The sequence below is a fragment of the Pygoscelis adeliae genome, unplaced genomic scaffold (assembly GCF_000699105.1).
Source record: "Pygoscelis adeliae isolate BGI_AS28 unplaced genomic scaffold, ASM69910v1 Scaffold172, whole genome shotgun sequence".
NCBI classification, from domain to species: domain Eukaryota; kingdom Metazoa; phylum Chordata; class Aves; order Sphenisciformes; family Spheniscidae; genus Pygoscelis; species Pygoscelis adeliae.
Window position 1 is genome coordinate 6437253 of NW_008824338.1, and position 17006 is coordinate 6454258.

The 17006-nt window shown below is 44.4% G+C and overlaps 1 protein-coding gene across 2 annotated transcripts in view; it reads right to left on the reverse strand.

The window, feature by feature from the left end:
• Positions 1 to 691: 691 nt before the first annotated feature.
• HIVEP2 (human immunodeficiency virus type I enhancer binding protein 2) overlaps positions 692 to 17006 on the reverse strand; it is a 111744-nt gene continuing 95429 nt past the window's right edge. For both annotated transcript variants that reach the window (XM_009319110.1, XM_009319109.1), the window contains 4 exons: positions 13519 to 13694; positions 10760 to 10861; positions 9308 to 10218; positions 692 to 2487 (listed from right to left, as the gene is read on the reverse strand). In XM_009319110.1, the coding sequence (XP_009317385.1) occupies positions 1669 to 2487; positions 9308 to 10218; positions 10760 to 10861; positions 13519 to 13694 (2008 nt within the window). In that variant the 3' untranslated portion in view covers positions 692 to 1668. The remainder of the gene's footprint in view (positions 2488 to 9307; positions 10219 to 10759; positions 10862 to 13518; positions 13695 to 17006) is intronic.

A 17006-nucleotide genomic window follows, 5' to 3' on the forward strand; every position in this document is an offset into this window, starting at 1 on the left:
AAGTCAATATACAAACTTGGTTTCACAGATTTATAATCCACTAAATAGCACAAAATATAATCCAGGTCGTTGGTTTCTTTCATCTGTGTGTGTGCGTGTGCGTGTTTGAGAGTGTGTGCGCGCGTGCGTGCACGCACGCATGCTGCTGGTGGTAGCGGTAACCCACCACATGTGTTCAAACACAAGCCCGGGCTCCTCCTGACTTTCCTCTGGAGCACATCTCACCCAGATGGAGACCTTGCTCTGGAAGACCGCGACTTTCTTGCCCGTGAATCCCGCTCCTTGAAGAGGCCGGGGTGGCGGTGCTCTCTGCCTCGCCGGCAGGGCCACGCTCCTCCGTCCGCAGGACTGGACGGGAGCCTCCCCTGAAGCTGACCCGGGTACCACCGCAGGGAGTGACCAGCCGTGGTGTTCAAGTGCAAGGAAACACCTTTTTTTCCTACTCCAAACCCCTCTCTGACACTCTGGGGCACCTCTGCATGACACCTACGCCCCACAGTCAGCCCTCGCGAGCAGGGGACTGCCGGGCGCCGGCGGGGGACCCGTTTGCCCAGCCAGCGGGGCAGCTCCTCGCCCAGCCCCGTGTGGCCGTAGGGGCCTCGCCACCCTGCTGCTGGAGGCAGGGGAGCGGGTCGAGCCGCAGCCGGACTCTGCCTCCCGGCAGCTAGCGGTGCCCCGGCTCCGCGCCCGGCAGCGCAGCAAACCTCGCCTGTCCCGGTGAGTTACACAGACGGCACCAGTGATGCACTTGCACATATTTACATGGGGTGGAATGTTTTCCCATAGCTTTTTAAAGGAGTATATAGATCAACATGTTCACATAAGACCAAATACTTTTAATATATTTATAACTGTTTTATAAAGCTTTGAAAAAACTCACAATAGCACATTGTTTTACTTTAATGCTTTACGGTACTATCAGTTTAAAATCACAATCAGCACTTAAGTTATAGTCAATCCGGCAAACAAGAGACAAAAAAAAATTACAAGAGTTAAGAACTGACTGATACATCCTTTATCTTTTTTTTTAACTAATGCATAAGTGCAGAATAAGATAAGATACTCTAGTTTAAATATCTTGTTTTACAATATACATTTTGTTCTAATTACGTAACAGTAAATCCCATGCTTCACATAGAAAAGCAATCCACAACATTAAGAAAAAAATTTACAATTTATGAAACAAAGTAAATAAATATTAGTATTACAGAATCAGAGCTGTACATAAAAGCTGTTCAGTTTTAATCATATAAAAATATGTTTTAGTGCAACCTCACATATATTGATGCTGTTTTGCTTTACATCATTTAGATCCAAGTGTCCAAAAAAGGAAAGAAATTACATTTATTACAAAGCAGATACACAAATTCTAAAATATGTACAAATTACTGCTAAAAAAATGCTTATAAGAATATAAGCAAAGTAAAGAAAAGGCACAAACATCTGTACAATTTAAAAGTACCAGACCCAATAAGAATTTCAAATTTAGTTTTGGTCAGGCTCATGATGACTTGTTATTTTATCTAATTCTTTTGATATAACAAAAGTATATATAATAGCAAACTACTGTAACTTAGAACAGGCATGCTGTAAAGTTGAATACTTCTTCTATCTCTAGAAAAAAAAAGTGGGGTAAATGTATGGGTGAAAGTCTCCATGCATCTCAGATCAATGTGGCTTGCTCTTCTCAGATGACGGATCTTTTCTTTCCTGTGTGCTTGATGGGGGGTCGCTCCTGCTGTGAAAGCCCAACTGCCGGACGTCCACAAAGCTCTTGCTGTAAAAGGTGGGATGGGCTAACGCAGTCTGTGATGTACCAAAACTGTCCTGTTCACCACCATGCAAGTCAGGATGGGTGGCTGAGGCACAGGTCTGGCCCGGCTCAGATCCACTAAAGTGTTTAATGCTAAAATGTGCACTTTCTAAGGGTTTCTGGTGAGGCTCAGAAGGCCTCTGCAGCTGCTCCGCCCCGTGCAGAACGGCTTCTTCTGTGGCGATTCGCAGAGAGGCTATGGCTTTTGTACAAGTCTGTATGTTCTCCTCCTGCTCCCTCTCGGTAGCTACGACACTGTCCTCCGACGTGCTCTGTGTCAGCAACAGCAACGGAGAGGAGGGCGCGCTGGAGGGGGCGGTGGGGTGCAAGCTGTGCGGAGAGGTACGTTTCTCGTGGTGCTTAGAAATACTATACGATTCTTTTGTAAGGATTTCCGCAGTTCCTCTTTGCTTCTCCTCAGAGCCCTCCCTCTGCAGGGCCAGAGCGGATGGAGGATGTAAACCTGAAAGGGCCACCGGCACTGAATGGACCATCTGGATACCCCCGATAGGCATCATGGGGATGGGTGCTCGGATCTGTTGCTGGGAGTGTAGTGGAAGATGACTGAAGACATAGTCGCTCGGACCTTCGGGGAACGGGCTAGACCCGCGGTGCTCCATACCTCCTTTTTCTCCGTACACGTTGAAGTAAGGCCCCTGAGACAACCCCCTTCTCTGTAATCAGAAAAAAACAAAAGAAACGTCAGCGCTGCTACTAGCAAAATTCTTGTCTGGCTGCCAAACCACCTATCTGCTTTCCTGTCTAACACAACCTCCCATTCACGCAGCACCTTTCATCCAGATGGATCCCAAAGCATTTGGAAAACTCCACTAATTGCTTATCCAAACAACAGAGGAGGTTTTGCTTAGCTCAGCCCTATGGGGCCCATGCCTCTGAGGTGAAAGGCAGCAGCTAGTTAAGAGTGTTCAGCAACACAATGCAGCAATTTAGGTCAGGAAGTGAAGAGTATTATATTCAACTGAAACTGCAGAGAGAAGTTGGGGTAGATAGAGTTTCGTTACCCAGGAGAAATTTGGCCAGGAGATCCATCTTACCCTCTCTTTTGGCAAACTGTGCAGGTATTGGCAGTCCACACTGGGTATCAAGACTTTGTTGCAGAGAAATACACATCCGAACGCTCCCCGCTCACCACCACTGCTTGGCAGTATGGGAAAAATCTGACTGCATGTACGTATTTTCTGCCTGATGAGAGATCCTGCTCTGGAGCCCCAGAGAAGGCACTTGCTCCTCCTACCCTCCACCGTGAGCTTTACCCAATCCTTGATGAAAGGGGACGCGTATTTCCATGGAAGTTCAAGTGCCTCTGTGCAATGACGACCCAAATTTTTACAGTCATTATGGAGCACCACTCTGGCCTATCTATCTGTAGTGTAAACAATAAATAATAACAAAAGCACAGGCATTAGCTGTGAGTGAAAGTGATGATTCTGTTGCAGGGAGACTCACCCACTCATAATGGGATTGAGAAGAATGAGGGATTTTGTAACGGCTAACAAAAACCAACCTCACAATATTGACATTTTCAGTGCCTTCCCATTAGTTCCTGCCTTGGAAGAATAAATAGCTCCATCTCCACTCAGTATTAAACATGCCCTGGGCTTTTGGGTTTCTCTTTTTTCGTTCTTAACTTTTAAAATTTGTTTTCCATCTGATGATTAAGTATCATTTATTGCTGACCAGAGGAATAACAATGACAGAAGTGCAGGATGACATTTTCATAATTGTGTGTGGGATTTGGCCACACAGCTCTCGGGGACTCCCATAGGAAATTAAATGAACAAAAATGCTCACCTCTGCTCTGCAAATTGACCAAACACCTATCAATTGCCCCAGAGCTGTACTGCTACCCCAGTCTTGGTGTGGCAGCCTGAGGACTGTGCTGCTAAACGCCAATGCATTAAAGCGGCAGCACTTCTCTGCTGGGAAATCCTAGCTCTCAAGGCATTCAGCAACCTCTTGATCCCATCCCAGGGAACTGGTTTAGGGGGCAATTAAAGATGCAGTTTCTGTGCTACCAGGGGCTCAATCTCACTGTGCTCAGATCCTTTGTCCTGTTCGATATAAATCAACGTCGAGACAGGAAGGGTGACCCATAATCATCAGACTCGAACTTAAGAGATGTTATTATTCAGAGACTAATCTACACTGGGAATTTTCCTATTCAGAAAGTGAGACACTTGAGTCTCATAAAAGAGAAGCTGTCATAAGAAAGCACAGTGACAGCACGTTATACTGCTGAATGGGGAAAAATTTACAGAATAAACTGCAGTTGCCAAGCCACAAGACATAGTTCACCTACCCTGTCAGTCCTTCCTATCGCCAACCTCACCTCTGCACAGCTGCTTGCCCCCTTTTTTTTTCCATCTTTGGTCTGTCAACCCATTTCTCAGTCATACTGTCCTCTTGGCTGTTTCCTAAGCCATGACATTTATCACTATTGCATCTGATGTGAACTTCGGCTAAGGGAAATAGAGCAAAAGCAACCAAAAAAGGAGTAAAACTCATTGAAGAACAAACCTAGTCACACACAAATCTCTAATTGAGAAAGACACTGGCTTCATGTTGTACCCTGCCACAGTTTCAAAAGGGAATAGAGCAACAGCCTGTCCTTATCGGACAGAGGTGGCTAACATGATAGAAACTGCTACACGCTTCAAGATCAGCAGTATCATCCAATATATGTCTCATATGCATAATTTTTACATAGACAGTGACAGTGTGTGCATGTCCACTGGATGCCTTCCAAGCCTGGCTGAGCACATATCGGATTGTCTTTCTCTAGCTCTGGCAGGTAAGTTTGGAAATGGCCAACATAAATGGTTACAGGCATTAATAACTGTTCATACCTGTTACCCTGCTTTTATTTCCTTTACCAATATCTAGCATATTCATACTTACAAGCAGACACACATATACATATTCACGGGGAAAGACTGAATATTAGAGGAGCTGTCTTCTTTTAACAAACATCCTGAAAATCCAAAGACTTTATTCTGTTGACAGGGCGAGTATTAGATCCCATCACTGAGCACAGTGCAGAAAGTCATGGTATCTTTTTGCAGTGCAGTCAGAATGGGTTGCTGCCAGCGCAGTGAGATGAGCTCCTCTCTTTGTCAGGTGATGGGAATCCAGTTCATTTCCTATTAATTCTCATTTGTTGCAGTTTAGCATATTTCCCTCAAACTCCAGGTGACATGTAATTTCCCAAGCAACAATATTCTGTAGGAGCTTTTCACTAAACTCTCTGACCTGATCATAAAGCTAGACTGCCACACCACACCCCTGAGCAAAGCCGTATCCAGCTTCACAGGTCCCCCAGAACACCTCAGGGATGAGATAGGGTTTACACTGTATCTGGTACATCACCCAAAACAGGCTACGGGGGATTAAGAGGAAGATCACATTTCAGAGCCAAGCACCCTTCACAGATATCCTCGTGGCAGCCTCAGACCACAGCTTGCAAAAAGATGGTGGGTGGAAAACAATCATCTCTTTGATTACCATATCATAATGTACTTGAAGCTTTTTAAAGTTAAAAACCAGAAAATGTTGAACTCTATTGTGAAATTCAATAACAGAGCATATTACCAACGTGCTTTCTAAAAGACATGATGCTTAATAAAGTGACTATAAATCTGTATGGACTTCAGTTTCAGGATCAGCTCGATTTGCAGTCCTACTGAGAATGCACCATAGCAGCCCACATACACCAGTGGACCTATTTACAATTTACCTGGACTTCAGAAGTTTTATGCTGGCTCGCTGCACAGGAATGCATTTCACTCAAGATGATAAAGTATTGAGTGCTTGGGAAGGGATGCAATACCGTATGTCTGGCATGATCAAAGGACCCTAAGTCCTATCGACTTTCAAGAGGATATAGAGGTGCCTAACTCCCTTCAGCCCTTCTGAATACACTGAGACAGGCTTCAGACTTCAAAATGAATGAGAGGTGCGACAAAACAGCAACACAAGCAAAATCCACTACCTCTTAGAAGCTAAAACAGTTGCTAGGGACAAGTTTGTACCGCTCACAGCAAGATACATTCAGAGTCTCATTGTGTCTAGCCCTGGGACTGGAAGAAGAGGCAAAAGCTCTGGTCCACACTAGGAAGTAGCAGGGTGCGCTAGGAGTGGGGACAAGCAGGAACAGAAACTGTTGGTGCTGGATTCCATGTTCACAATATAAGTGTTGTGGGGTTGGACAGGAAGGCTGCTTCGGACTAACCCTATGCAGTCTCTTCTTGCTCACTTGAACGCCCACTCACAGTTTAAGTGTACCTGCTGCACTCCTGGTGCACATTTTCTGGTTTAATTTCATCTGAAAACAATCCAGGTCACTTACTCCAAGACTGCTCTGCAATGGGAGTCAAAGCACAATAAATATGACAACAAAGACATATGCCTGATCCAAACTAAAATGCTAAGAGAGATGCACTCAGGGTGCACAAAAGCAGCCTTCCCTTCTCTCCTCTTTCTCTCAGGACTGGCATAAAGTGACTGGGGAGAAGAATCAGAGCCCCTCAATAATGGCACCAGCCTGCTCAGAAAGGACAGAAACCTCTGGCATTGACAAAAGAGAAGATCCCAAATGTATTTAGAGAGCAATGGAGATCTGCCATTAAATTTAAAGACAGGCATTTAACTTGCCAAAGCCAAATGGGCTTTGCCAAAGCCAAAAGCCAATGTGTACCAGCGTCAACCAGAGCCTTAGGCTACTTTGGAGAGAGTATCCTGTTGCAAGAGTGTATCCTGTTATTAACTGCCAAAGAAAAAAAAGTACGTTTTTCTGTATTTTCGTACAATCTACAAAAATAGTTACTTTCCCCATGCTCTCTTCCACATCCTAAAGAAATAATTTCAATTGCTTTCTATGCAGTGCTTTCAATGCCAGAGCACTTTACAAGCTCTTTGCACACGACCACCAAAGTGCATGAAGATTCAAGGGGAAGCAACATGAAGGGGAACTAGACCAGCACTGGCCAAAGAGACTAGAGCAAATACATCAATTTCAGTGGAGAAGAAAGAAAACTGGCCTCTTCTGGGAACTGCAGGCAGCAGAAGCACAAAACCTCTCTTATTCCTGCAAGGACTGGGAACCCAATGCAGCTCTGAAAGAGGAAGCAGGATTGTAAGCTGGCATCTGCATCACTGATGCAGTTGCTAATCATGTTCTGATTTGCTGGATTTCACTTCTCTAAAAGTGAAAAACAGCCTTTATTCCTTTTTCTTTTCTGACAGCTTTCATTTATAGCAAGCTCAGGTGTTACTTGTCTTCCCACACACTGAATATAATAACTTGTGTTTCACCTAGACTCAACTACTGTTTGGCTAAAGTATGTCTTCCAGAGGTGAGCAATCCATCTTTCCTTCCTTGCAGTTGTTTGTTGAGATGGGCAATCATCCTCACTTGTCATTTCCTCATTTAAATTTGCCTGGGCTCTGCTTCCAGTGATGCCTGTGTTCAGGTTCCAGTGACTGCGCTGAGGTCTGCGCTTCTCTCTCAAAATACTCAACATGCCACTGAGTTAACGATGCTTTCTGTAGGACAAATGATCTGCATTGGGTTTTTCACCACCACATGCCTGATCCTACCTCAAAAATAAGGTAAGTGTTAAAAGCCCATCTGGCATGGTGGACTTTCCAAAACAAGGAGCTAAGGGTGCTAAAAGAGTCCTTACAATGTGCTAAACGCCTTGCTGGAAGGTGTGCATAACACACAAGGCAAACATTACAGCAAGAACTGTCAGATGGCCAAGGGTGACTGTTACATAGCCTTTTGCCAGCATCATCACACATCCAAAATCTCTGCTACAGGATGCCAGTGGAAGTGTCTCATGCAGGACATTAGAGACTTGGGCTCCCTGCACAATGTCAGCTGTAGCGTCTCATATAATCCCTTTCATTTGATACTAAGACATCATGACTGTTAAACTGGTGGCTCTTTATCCTCTTTTTGAGCTTCCTTACTTTGTCAGTAGGACTGCTGGCTGGATTTGTATCCTCTCTCAGCTACGCAGTGATCACCCCTATGAGAGTGCAGCAGGGTTTCAACATGCCCTTCCTTAAGGACCGCTTAGTCAGCCACCCTGCTCCACTGCGCTCCCCAACAACTTGCCAGGCCACAGGGCCATGTCTAAGATGTGGGAGAAGTACCTGCGCTGCTCTCTCCTACACACATGGCCGCTCACTTTGCAGCTTTGCCTTCTCCCCCTGAAAAGCTGGGAAGCCACTTTTGGATCTGCCAGGCTGGTGGCATCTCGGCTCTGTTCGGTCCATCCCTGCTCCAGCCACCTTTGCCCAGCTGCATCCCTCGCTCCATTCCCCGGTACAGGTAACACGTCAGCCTGGTTCCACAGAGAAATTCACCCCAGAGCTCTGGAAACACTGATTTTATGAGCTCAGGGTTCAATTCTTCTCCTCTACAGAGAAGAACCACAAAGATTACACAAAAAGCCGAGAAGACTGGCAATGGTGAAGCAGGGAGGAGAGCCCTGCCGGGAGGAGGGCAGGGAGACAGGAGCCCTGAGGCAGTGGGAGCCTGTCGCAGCTTGCCCAGATTGAACCCACACATACAGGCTAAAGAGGCAGCCAGTGAGAGGGCAGCAGCAACATCAAGCGTGGCGAGGGAAGCATACTAAATAAATAAATAAATAAATGCATCCATAGTGAGGCTGTTCCTTCCTAAAGACCAAATTTATTTGTGGAGAGAGTACTTCGTGAATGCTAGGGCCTGTCAAAAGTGCCAAGTCGGCAGTTTCTGAGAGCTGATTTACTGAAAGGGAACAGCACAGACAGCAGCTGTGCAAGTTTTGCATATTTCCATTTCCACCCAGACGGTTGCGTCCCTGTCGAAACAGCCAGTCATGATGGTGCTTTCTGCGGGGCAGACAGCTGCTTGCTCCTGTCACACAACAATATCCTTTAAACTCCAGTCACAGATCCTGGTTTCAATGGGCACCCTGCTTTTCTGACAGGTTCCATTTATTTTAGTGTTTTTATTGCATTAAACAATACGTCGGTGATGGGCACCGTACTGCAGTATCAGGGCCTTAAGCCCTGATCTGGGCTCGATCCCATCTGACAGTCTGGGAGGTAAAAGGTTTTACACTGCTGTTACAGTGCTGTAACAAGCCCCACACACCATGTAAGCTTCCCGGGCCATTTTAAAATGAAGAAGGGGGCAGTTAATGTAAGCCAGCCTAATTTCATTGAAGTTATGGAGCTACTCAGGCTTGTACCAAGTGAAGATTTGACCCTTAGGCTGACTCTATGGCATCTAACTGAATCAACATCTCAGCTTGGTCTCCATCTAGTCCAAATTTCTTGCATTTGTTCCAGGACTTCCCACCAAGGCTCAAAGCTTACGCTGCCTTCTTCTACAAAGCTGCAAAGTTTTTTAAACTACCTTGCACAGATTAGGTAAGAGCACTGGTTTTGACAACAGGAGTGAAAATACTCTTTCATACTTACTGAATGCCCCACTGGAATAGATTCAGACTGTAAATATTGACCCATGGACAACGCTGGATTATGGTATAAGCCCCTCCGGGGAGATGCCGCTCTAACGGAGGCCATATATCTCCTCTCTCGCCTAGGAGACAAATCTCTTCGAACAGACACATCTTTTCCTGGTGACATTGGTCTCCTTGGCGATAGGTGACGTCTTGGTGACATGTCCCGTCTTGGCGATAACTCTCTCCTCAGCACAGCCTCCTTCCGTGGGGAAAGGTGCCTCATGGGTGAAATATCTCTTCGGGGTGACAGGTGCCTTCTGGGTGACAAATCCCCTTTTGCCATTAAATACCTCTTTGGTGAGTTATCTCTATAGGGTGAAGAATCGTAGCCGGGTGACGACTGTCGACTGGAAGGTGAGAGGTCCCTTGGAGACGAACTGGGGTCTAATGAAAGCACATAATCCTCATCCATGCAGCTAGGTATGTCTAACCTGTCTTTATCAGGCTCTGAATCAGTACTCTTGCCCTGGAAAAATCTCTGATACTCTGTCATCTGTGAGTCTTCACAGGAGTCGCTTGGTGTTATAAGCTGAGTAACCTGAATGCTAGGTAAGGTGACCAAGTAACTGATGAGGGAGGAGTGTCCCATGGAAAGGGAGCCCTCGGGGGAAGCCCCGTGTGATGCCCCAGCCGAGTTCACCGACAGGGAGGAGAACCGAGGGGGCTGCGGGCTGGTGCTTCTTGATCTCGTTTTTGGTGTCGAGTCTCCCTGAGTATCATCAAAATCATCCTCATCTTCATCGTCATCGTCATTGTCGTCGCCATCCTCGCCATCTGACTCCTCCGCATCAGAAAACTGGTGCTCTGCTGACAGGCCTGCCAGGTTGCTACTCTTCTCTGCCTCCTGCTGCATGTCCTCCGTGTTTTCTGAAACAGCCACGGCGAGTCAAAATGGTAAGCACACACCCCACCTCTTACGCCTTCTGCCACATTCATTCCCCACCCAGCACACCCATTGCCATCGCTGGATGTTCTTCATCTGGGATGGCTGCATAAAGCCGTTCTTCATAGTCTCAAACCATAATTTTTCATAATAATACCTTAAAACTCTATACTTGAAAGGAAGTATAAAAAGCAAGGTCACCATACCCCACCTTGCAACTTCGCTAAATGTTGCCATCTCTCACATCTAAATTGAAAAGATTGGGAACTTTGTATGAGACAGATGACAACAGGTCATACTTTCATTTCTAGCTCCTCCTCATGCATCTTAATAAAAAATGTAACTCAGACAAATGGATCAGATTTATTTTTTATACTTCCTGTTTATTAAAAAGATGCCTCTTAATTAAAAAATGCCCCAAATACTCTTAATATATTTTCCCATGCCAGCCACTGTGCTAGAGTGCAATGAGTCATTTGCATACTCCAGAGGCCATTCCAACTAAATTAAATCATTCTGACATACCTGCTTCTTCAGTTTCAGCATCATCTACGGATGTCATTGATACTCCAAGCTCCAGGCATTTTTTCATGTGTGCTTTAGACTTCATATGTTTTGTCAGATTTCCTACAGATCAGAGATTAATCTAATTAACGGACAACAGCAAAGACCACTCTCCAAGTCAGGTTTTGGTGTATCTTAACTCCGTTATCCTGCAGATGGGGGGGGGTTTAGTTTGAAAAAAACCGCAACAGACAGGGCTGACTCATCCAGCCCATTGCCCTCAGAGCCTGTTTTAATGAGACTGGGGTTTTATATCTTCCAAAAAAAAAAAAAAAAATCTTTTTTCAAATAAACTTAAACTCAGGGCCTGAGAGGTATATAGGCATCTCTCCAATTTTCCACATGACATTTAGGCACCCCAGCACGCTAAAAAAATTGGTTTTGGATGTTATCTGTCCCTGGGCTCAGTGGTCGTGATATGTACAAACTGCCTGGACATCGAAGTAAGTCCAATGCACACCAGCTGCTCAGGGCTCACACTCCTAGTTTCACAGTGGTACTTTCAAGCAAAGGGCTCTCCCATTTACTTCACACGTAGCCTCCAAATGTTCAGTGTGTTCGAAGCATTTTGAAGCAAAAGTACCCCACAAAAAAGACATTTATGGGACTTCTCTGTGCAAGCTTACCATCTAGCTGCAACCTCTGAACTGAGAGGAGCTGTACTTAGAGCATTCACCTGGGATGTGGGAAATCCAGGTTCAGCTCCCTGCTTTGGAGTACGGATCTGAACCAGACACAGCAGGGATTTGAAATCAGATCTCACATTCCCCTGAGGGAGCAATCTAACACTGGACTCGACTTTCTGCAGTGCCTGTCTTGGTCTGTTTTTTCACAGATAAGAAAACTGGGTTGAGGCTGGCCCCAAGGGACATTTCATGGCAAAGAATCTTGAGCACAAAGCACAAGCTGGAGAAACAAGAATATTGCTCTAATCCATTAGCCACTTCAGTCACATTTGCAACACCCAACAGGGAAAGCATGGCACAAGTAAACCCAACCCACTACCAAGACATGGTGCTTCTTGGCTCAAGGAAAGCACTCTGTGAATGTACCTATGCTGCTTTTGGGACCCTAACCAGCCTCTCCACATGGTGTATGTGGCACATGCAACCTTGGGGCAGGAACGTTGCCCCACTCTGTTGGATAGTGGAGGTGTGCTTAGAAGCTCACAGGCCAGGCTTCTCTCCTGTGACTTTCAGTCCCAGCTAGTTCAAATAATTCCCTTCTCAGTAAGAGAAATAATTCCTTTCTCAGTGAGTTTCTTATTGTGCTCGTGCACTGCATGAAAAGTCTAACTGGGCCACTGATGCCTCTGGATGGCTAAACGCTCAGGGCGTACACTGACAACCTAAGTACCTCTGCAGGTCTGTCCCCTACTGTTCTCAGCAAAATAGCAACAATAGTTATGAGGCTGACAACTGCTCATAAGCAGTAATACACCAGTTAAACGCTTCTTGTACTTTGAAGGCTAACTTAGTCGCTTCCTACTCATGCCCTTCTTGTGCAATAGCATAGTACCTCCTCCCTGTTTCTTCTTCTCTGCCAGAAATGCCATCCTCAGCAAGCAATTTCACATTTCTTTCCCTGCCATCTCTTCTGCCTAGACTGTCCTCTCTGAACACAGCTGCAAACCCACAATCCTCCTTCAAGTCCCTCCTCAAGACCCATTCCTCCAGCAATGTCAAATGTAAACAATGCTCCGAGAACAGCTCACCAGATGGTCTATTGGGACTATGAACGAGCAGCTCCTTGTCTTTGTCTCTACACCCCCATGAAAGTTCTCATCTTAAATTAGGTTGATGGGTCTACTACCATCCAACAGCTATTCCCATCTTTGGCAGAGAGTGCTGGAGTCGTGGAAACTATTACAATTCTCAAATCTCAAAACAGCCATGAAGCTGCACTGGGATCTTGGGAGACATTTCCTTCAGCTTCCTCTCTCCCCCTTCAAGTAAGTTCACCGCACTGGGACCAGAATCCATTTCCCTTGTCTGCCAAAGGGAAACTAAGAAACTGAGAATGTAAGGCTCATTTGGGCTGTGCTACAAAGAAGTGCTACCAAAGAAAAGGATTTTTTAATTTAAGGAGCTAGTTGCAACGCAAATCTGAATTCCAAAGAGTATCATTATCTGTGGCCTCAGGGTGACAAATGGAGGCTTTTTTCTGTGCTGATAAATACATGTGAACACAAGCTATCAGATCTCTATTCATAATTAATGCCACAGTGGATGGAGTGGCCCATCTGGGAAACATAAATTATTTATAAACTTGAAACTGACCCACTGTAAAGCCCGTGAAGGCATGTTTTCCTCAGCAGCTGATGCTCTGCTTCTACATTATGTCATAACAAGTGTATTCTCCTGGTAGCATTTAAGTGTTGCTGCAATTAAAATTTGCACCATGTAACAATTTTGGCAGAAAGTATTATTTGTAAGGGCGGTTCTTATGCTACTACATTTTCTCTGCAGACAGATGGACCAGCCAAGAGCCTATAGCTCTTAATGAAGCTATTCAAGGAGTCCCAGAGTCTCACAAAATCCCTGGATCAATTAAACAGAAGAGGAAAACCTCTCTCATGAAGTCCTGTATACATAAACACAATAATTTTATTCTGAAGAAAATTCTCTCCTTGATTGCAAAGGGTGTTTGGATCCTTGACGGCAAAATAGCTCAAGATTTGTTTGGGAAGTGGCAAGAGTTCAGCAAAAAGGGTCAAGTACCTTTAGTTTTGAAGGCAAAATTGCACAGCTTGCATACATAAGGCCGGACATCAGTATGAGTGCGGATATGTTTTTTGAGCATGCTTGGCTTTTTGCAGCGAATTCCACATTCTTCACAAATGTACTTTCCTCGGCCACGACCTCTGACATAGACATAATCCTCATTTGATTTATACCTGTTGGAAGAGAGCAAGCATTTAAATCATACAGACTTTAGGCCACATACATGCACAAACATCACCTCTATGCATCTGGTCCTGATCCTGTATATATCTCGTCACAACAAATCCACAGAAGTCCACAGGAACTACTGAATTTTCAGGCCGGAACTCACGAAGTATTTGCCCTTCAGGGAATGTACTGGTCCCAAGGTGTTTTAACAATATGAGACCAAAGGGTTGCAGTCTGACAATAGTATAAACACCTTGTCAGAAAATAGATTAGCTACCATTCCTATAGACAGCACAACTCCAAATACGAGTCTGCAGGTTGGATTTATTTCAGCTAACTGTAGTCTTGTACAATGCAGGCATCTACCACCACTGAAAACAGCGCTGTTTTGTGGCACGGTTCATTAACTATTTTAGTGTATTTATCCCTTGGGAACAGATAAATCACATCTTGGAAGTGCCTGTTTCTCCCCATTAAGCATAAAGGGAATGCAGATGACTAGCAAGGATGTACGCATTTACACTACAGATGTCTGCCTGAAGTTCCTGAAGATGGATCCCTCCCTAAGGGACACCAAGTTGAGTTCACTCAGGTACGTGCTGCTTTAGAAATAAAATGGGAAACTTCCAACCTGCATACTTAGCAGAAAGCTGTTGAAGGAATTTTTCTTAGCACAGGCGTAAGCATTCCATGCTATTTTTGCTGATTACATAGTACATAGTTAGAAAATAAGTAAGATATGCGAATCTATGTAAAGCTGCACATTGCCTTTACTATCATGATAAATTGTTAATACTGAAATCTAAAAGGGCCCAAGGGGATCTGCTCAGGCTGTTCTGAGGTTTGAAGAACGCTGGGCATTCCCTAGAGGGAAAATTTCATCCTCATTCACCCAAAGTAAAATCCAGAAATTGCAAGAACTGAGAAATAATATTTTTTTCTGCCCTCTGTCCTCCACTGCCCTCTCCCTAAGCAGCACAAAGTACTTTCAGTCACCCTGCGGATGTGCAGCCCACAAAATATCGTTGGTACTGACAGTCAGCGCGTTAAATAAATAAGGGACTGTGTGAAAGATTCTGTTACTGTGATGATAACTCTACAAGAAGCAAGTGGCAGTTTTTGGGTTACAAAGCTGCAATATTTTTCAAGTGTGCTTTTCTTAGATGAACACTTCTTCCATATGTTCAGCTATACCATTGGAAATATAAATACTGAAGCTGATATCTTAGAAACACATAAAACACTGTCCTGTTCTCATATCCATCTTGTTATCTATTAAACGCATCAGCTCCTCTTTCAAATGTGGATGCCTATATTCAGTTTTTCTAATCTCCTTTCCAATAAAGTTGGCCCTCTCCATTTTCCTTCATTGTCCCTGGCACCATGGGCAAAACTGGCGTAGTATAATGTCACTTAATATTTAGCCATCTCTCTAGCAGTTTTTTTTGTATAATGTTTCTGGGATTCTGCTTTTCTGTCTGCCCCAGTTCTTCATACACACATGCCAATGACTCCTAGTCATCTCTCTATCCACTGCTTCATCAACTACCTCCAGGCTTTCTCCCACAGACAGAAAAAATGTCCATTATTGTTTGAAAGACTGCCATTTAATCTTTTTTTCATATCTCCTTACAGTCTGATTTTGCTGGGATGGAGTCTACCATATCACCCCTGATTGATACTGGTAAGATAAATGCCATGTTATAACGTGCTTTTCTGTTGCTCTATCTCTGCTGTTCCTCTGCCTCACCTCATTCCACAGGCTTCTGTCACCTGTCAGATCCCATTGGGCACAAAGACAATTAGACAAGATCTGTCTCTTTGTCATTCATATGGACAGTTCTTGGCCATAACTGACTTTGACTCTCTAAGTATGCTTCACCGTAACAACAACTGTAAGAGAAATGACACACACAAATTTGACATTTAAAGAAGGCCTGGTCCAAAACCTGAAACACCAGAAGACTGAGTCTATGGTGATTATCTTTCTAGCCCCCAGGAATATTAGATCTTGCTATTAACTCATGCCTCTCTCAAAGCTTTCACTAATTTCCCCCTTCCCACTACACAACTTTCATATGAAGACTATGGTCACTGCTGCTCTGAGCTTGATTTGAATGGGACTCTGGAGTTAAAAAGCATGAACAAGCTTCGAGTCCTGCAATTTCTACCCAAAAAGTTATTTTTTGGGGGATTTTCAATTAGAGTCTATTACCGATAGATATAAAAGAGCAAATGTAAGCAAACTGTGAACTCTTGCTGTCAGCTGATAATGTCATTAAGCCAGATGTCAGGTGAGTGGGCATGTTTGCCCTGTCCCTCCTTTCTTTTTACTTCACACCATTAATAACTAATTAATTGTACTGCAGCAAGTACTGAACTTCAAATTGCTGCTTTTCTTTGAGGAACACTGCTTCACACCCCATCAGGGCTTTGCAGTCACAGATGATGGAGAGCAGATTTTGTGATTCAGATCATTTCATTCAAATCAAGCCACCTGCCAGAGGTAATAATATGGTTGTTAGCTTCTTCCTTCAAAACGCCCTCTGCTGCGATGCTTACAAACTGCTCTTGACAGGCTTTGGTGCAGCGAGGTGGTGATGTGCTGCGAGATCTACTTTTCAGCTCAACTCCGTTCATTCTGTTCCTTCAGCTTCTCACTCATCCCCAGCCCAGTCTATTTGCTTTTTGCTCACCCGCCATACGAGCCCTCCACTCCCCTGGCACAAGGCAGCTGCACAACTGCACTTCCCTGCCGAGCAAACAGGCTTTCCCACAAACCGAAAACTGACAACAGCAGATCTTTCTCAAGTATGGATTCTGAATTGCCTTCTTCGCACTTACAAAACAAAAGCAATCAAGAAGCCTAAGCAAATCCACTCCCCAAGACAAACTAAAACCAAAATGAAAATACCCTGCTGAAACACGATATCACCATGCGTGCTTGCCTGTCCGGGGGAGAAAACGTGAAACGAAGATGACAGACATTTGCTGCATAGTTCAGTGTACTACTTGCACGTGCTGAGAGGATACGAAGATGAGCTTGATGAGAGTAGAGCAGAACAGAGAAGAACAGAACAGCTCTACAAACAGCCAAGAACAAGCAAGCATGGAAACCCACCCATGTTAAAAACTAGCTTTCAGAAGTCATAAACAAAAACCTGAAGAGAAGGACAAATTCAATAATCAGGACAGAAAACAATCAAAGACATGGTTATAATATCTAAAGAATATTAGATCAATTTAAAAAATAGCCAAACTAATGAAAAGAATGAATCTACCCTTCCACAAATAATTCCTTTAAAATGTACTATAAA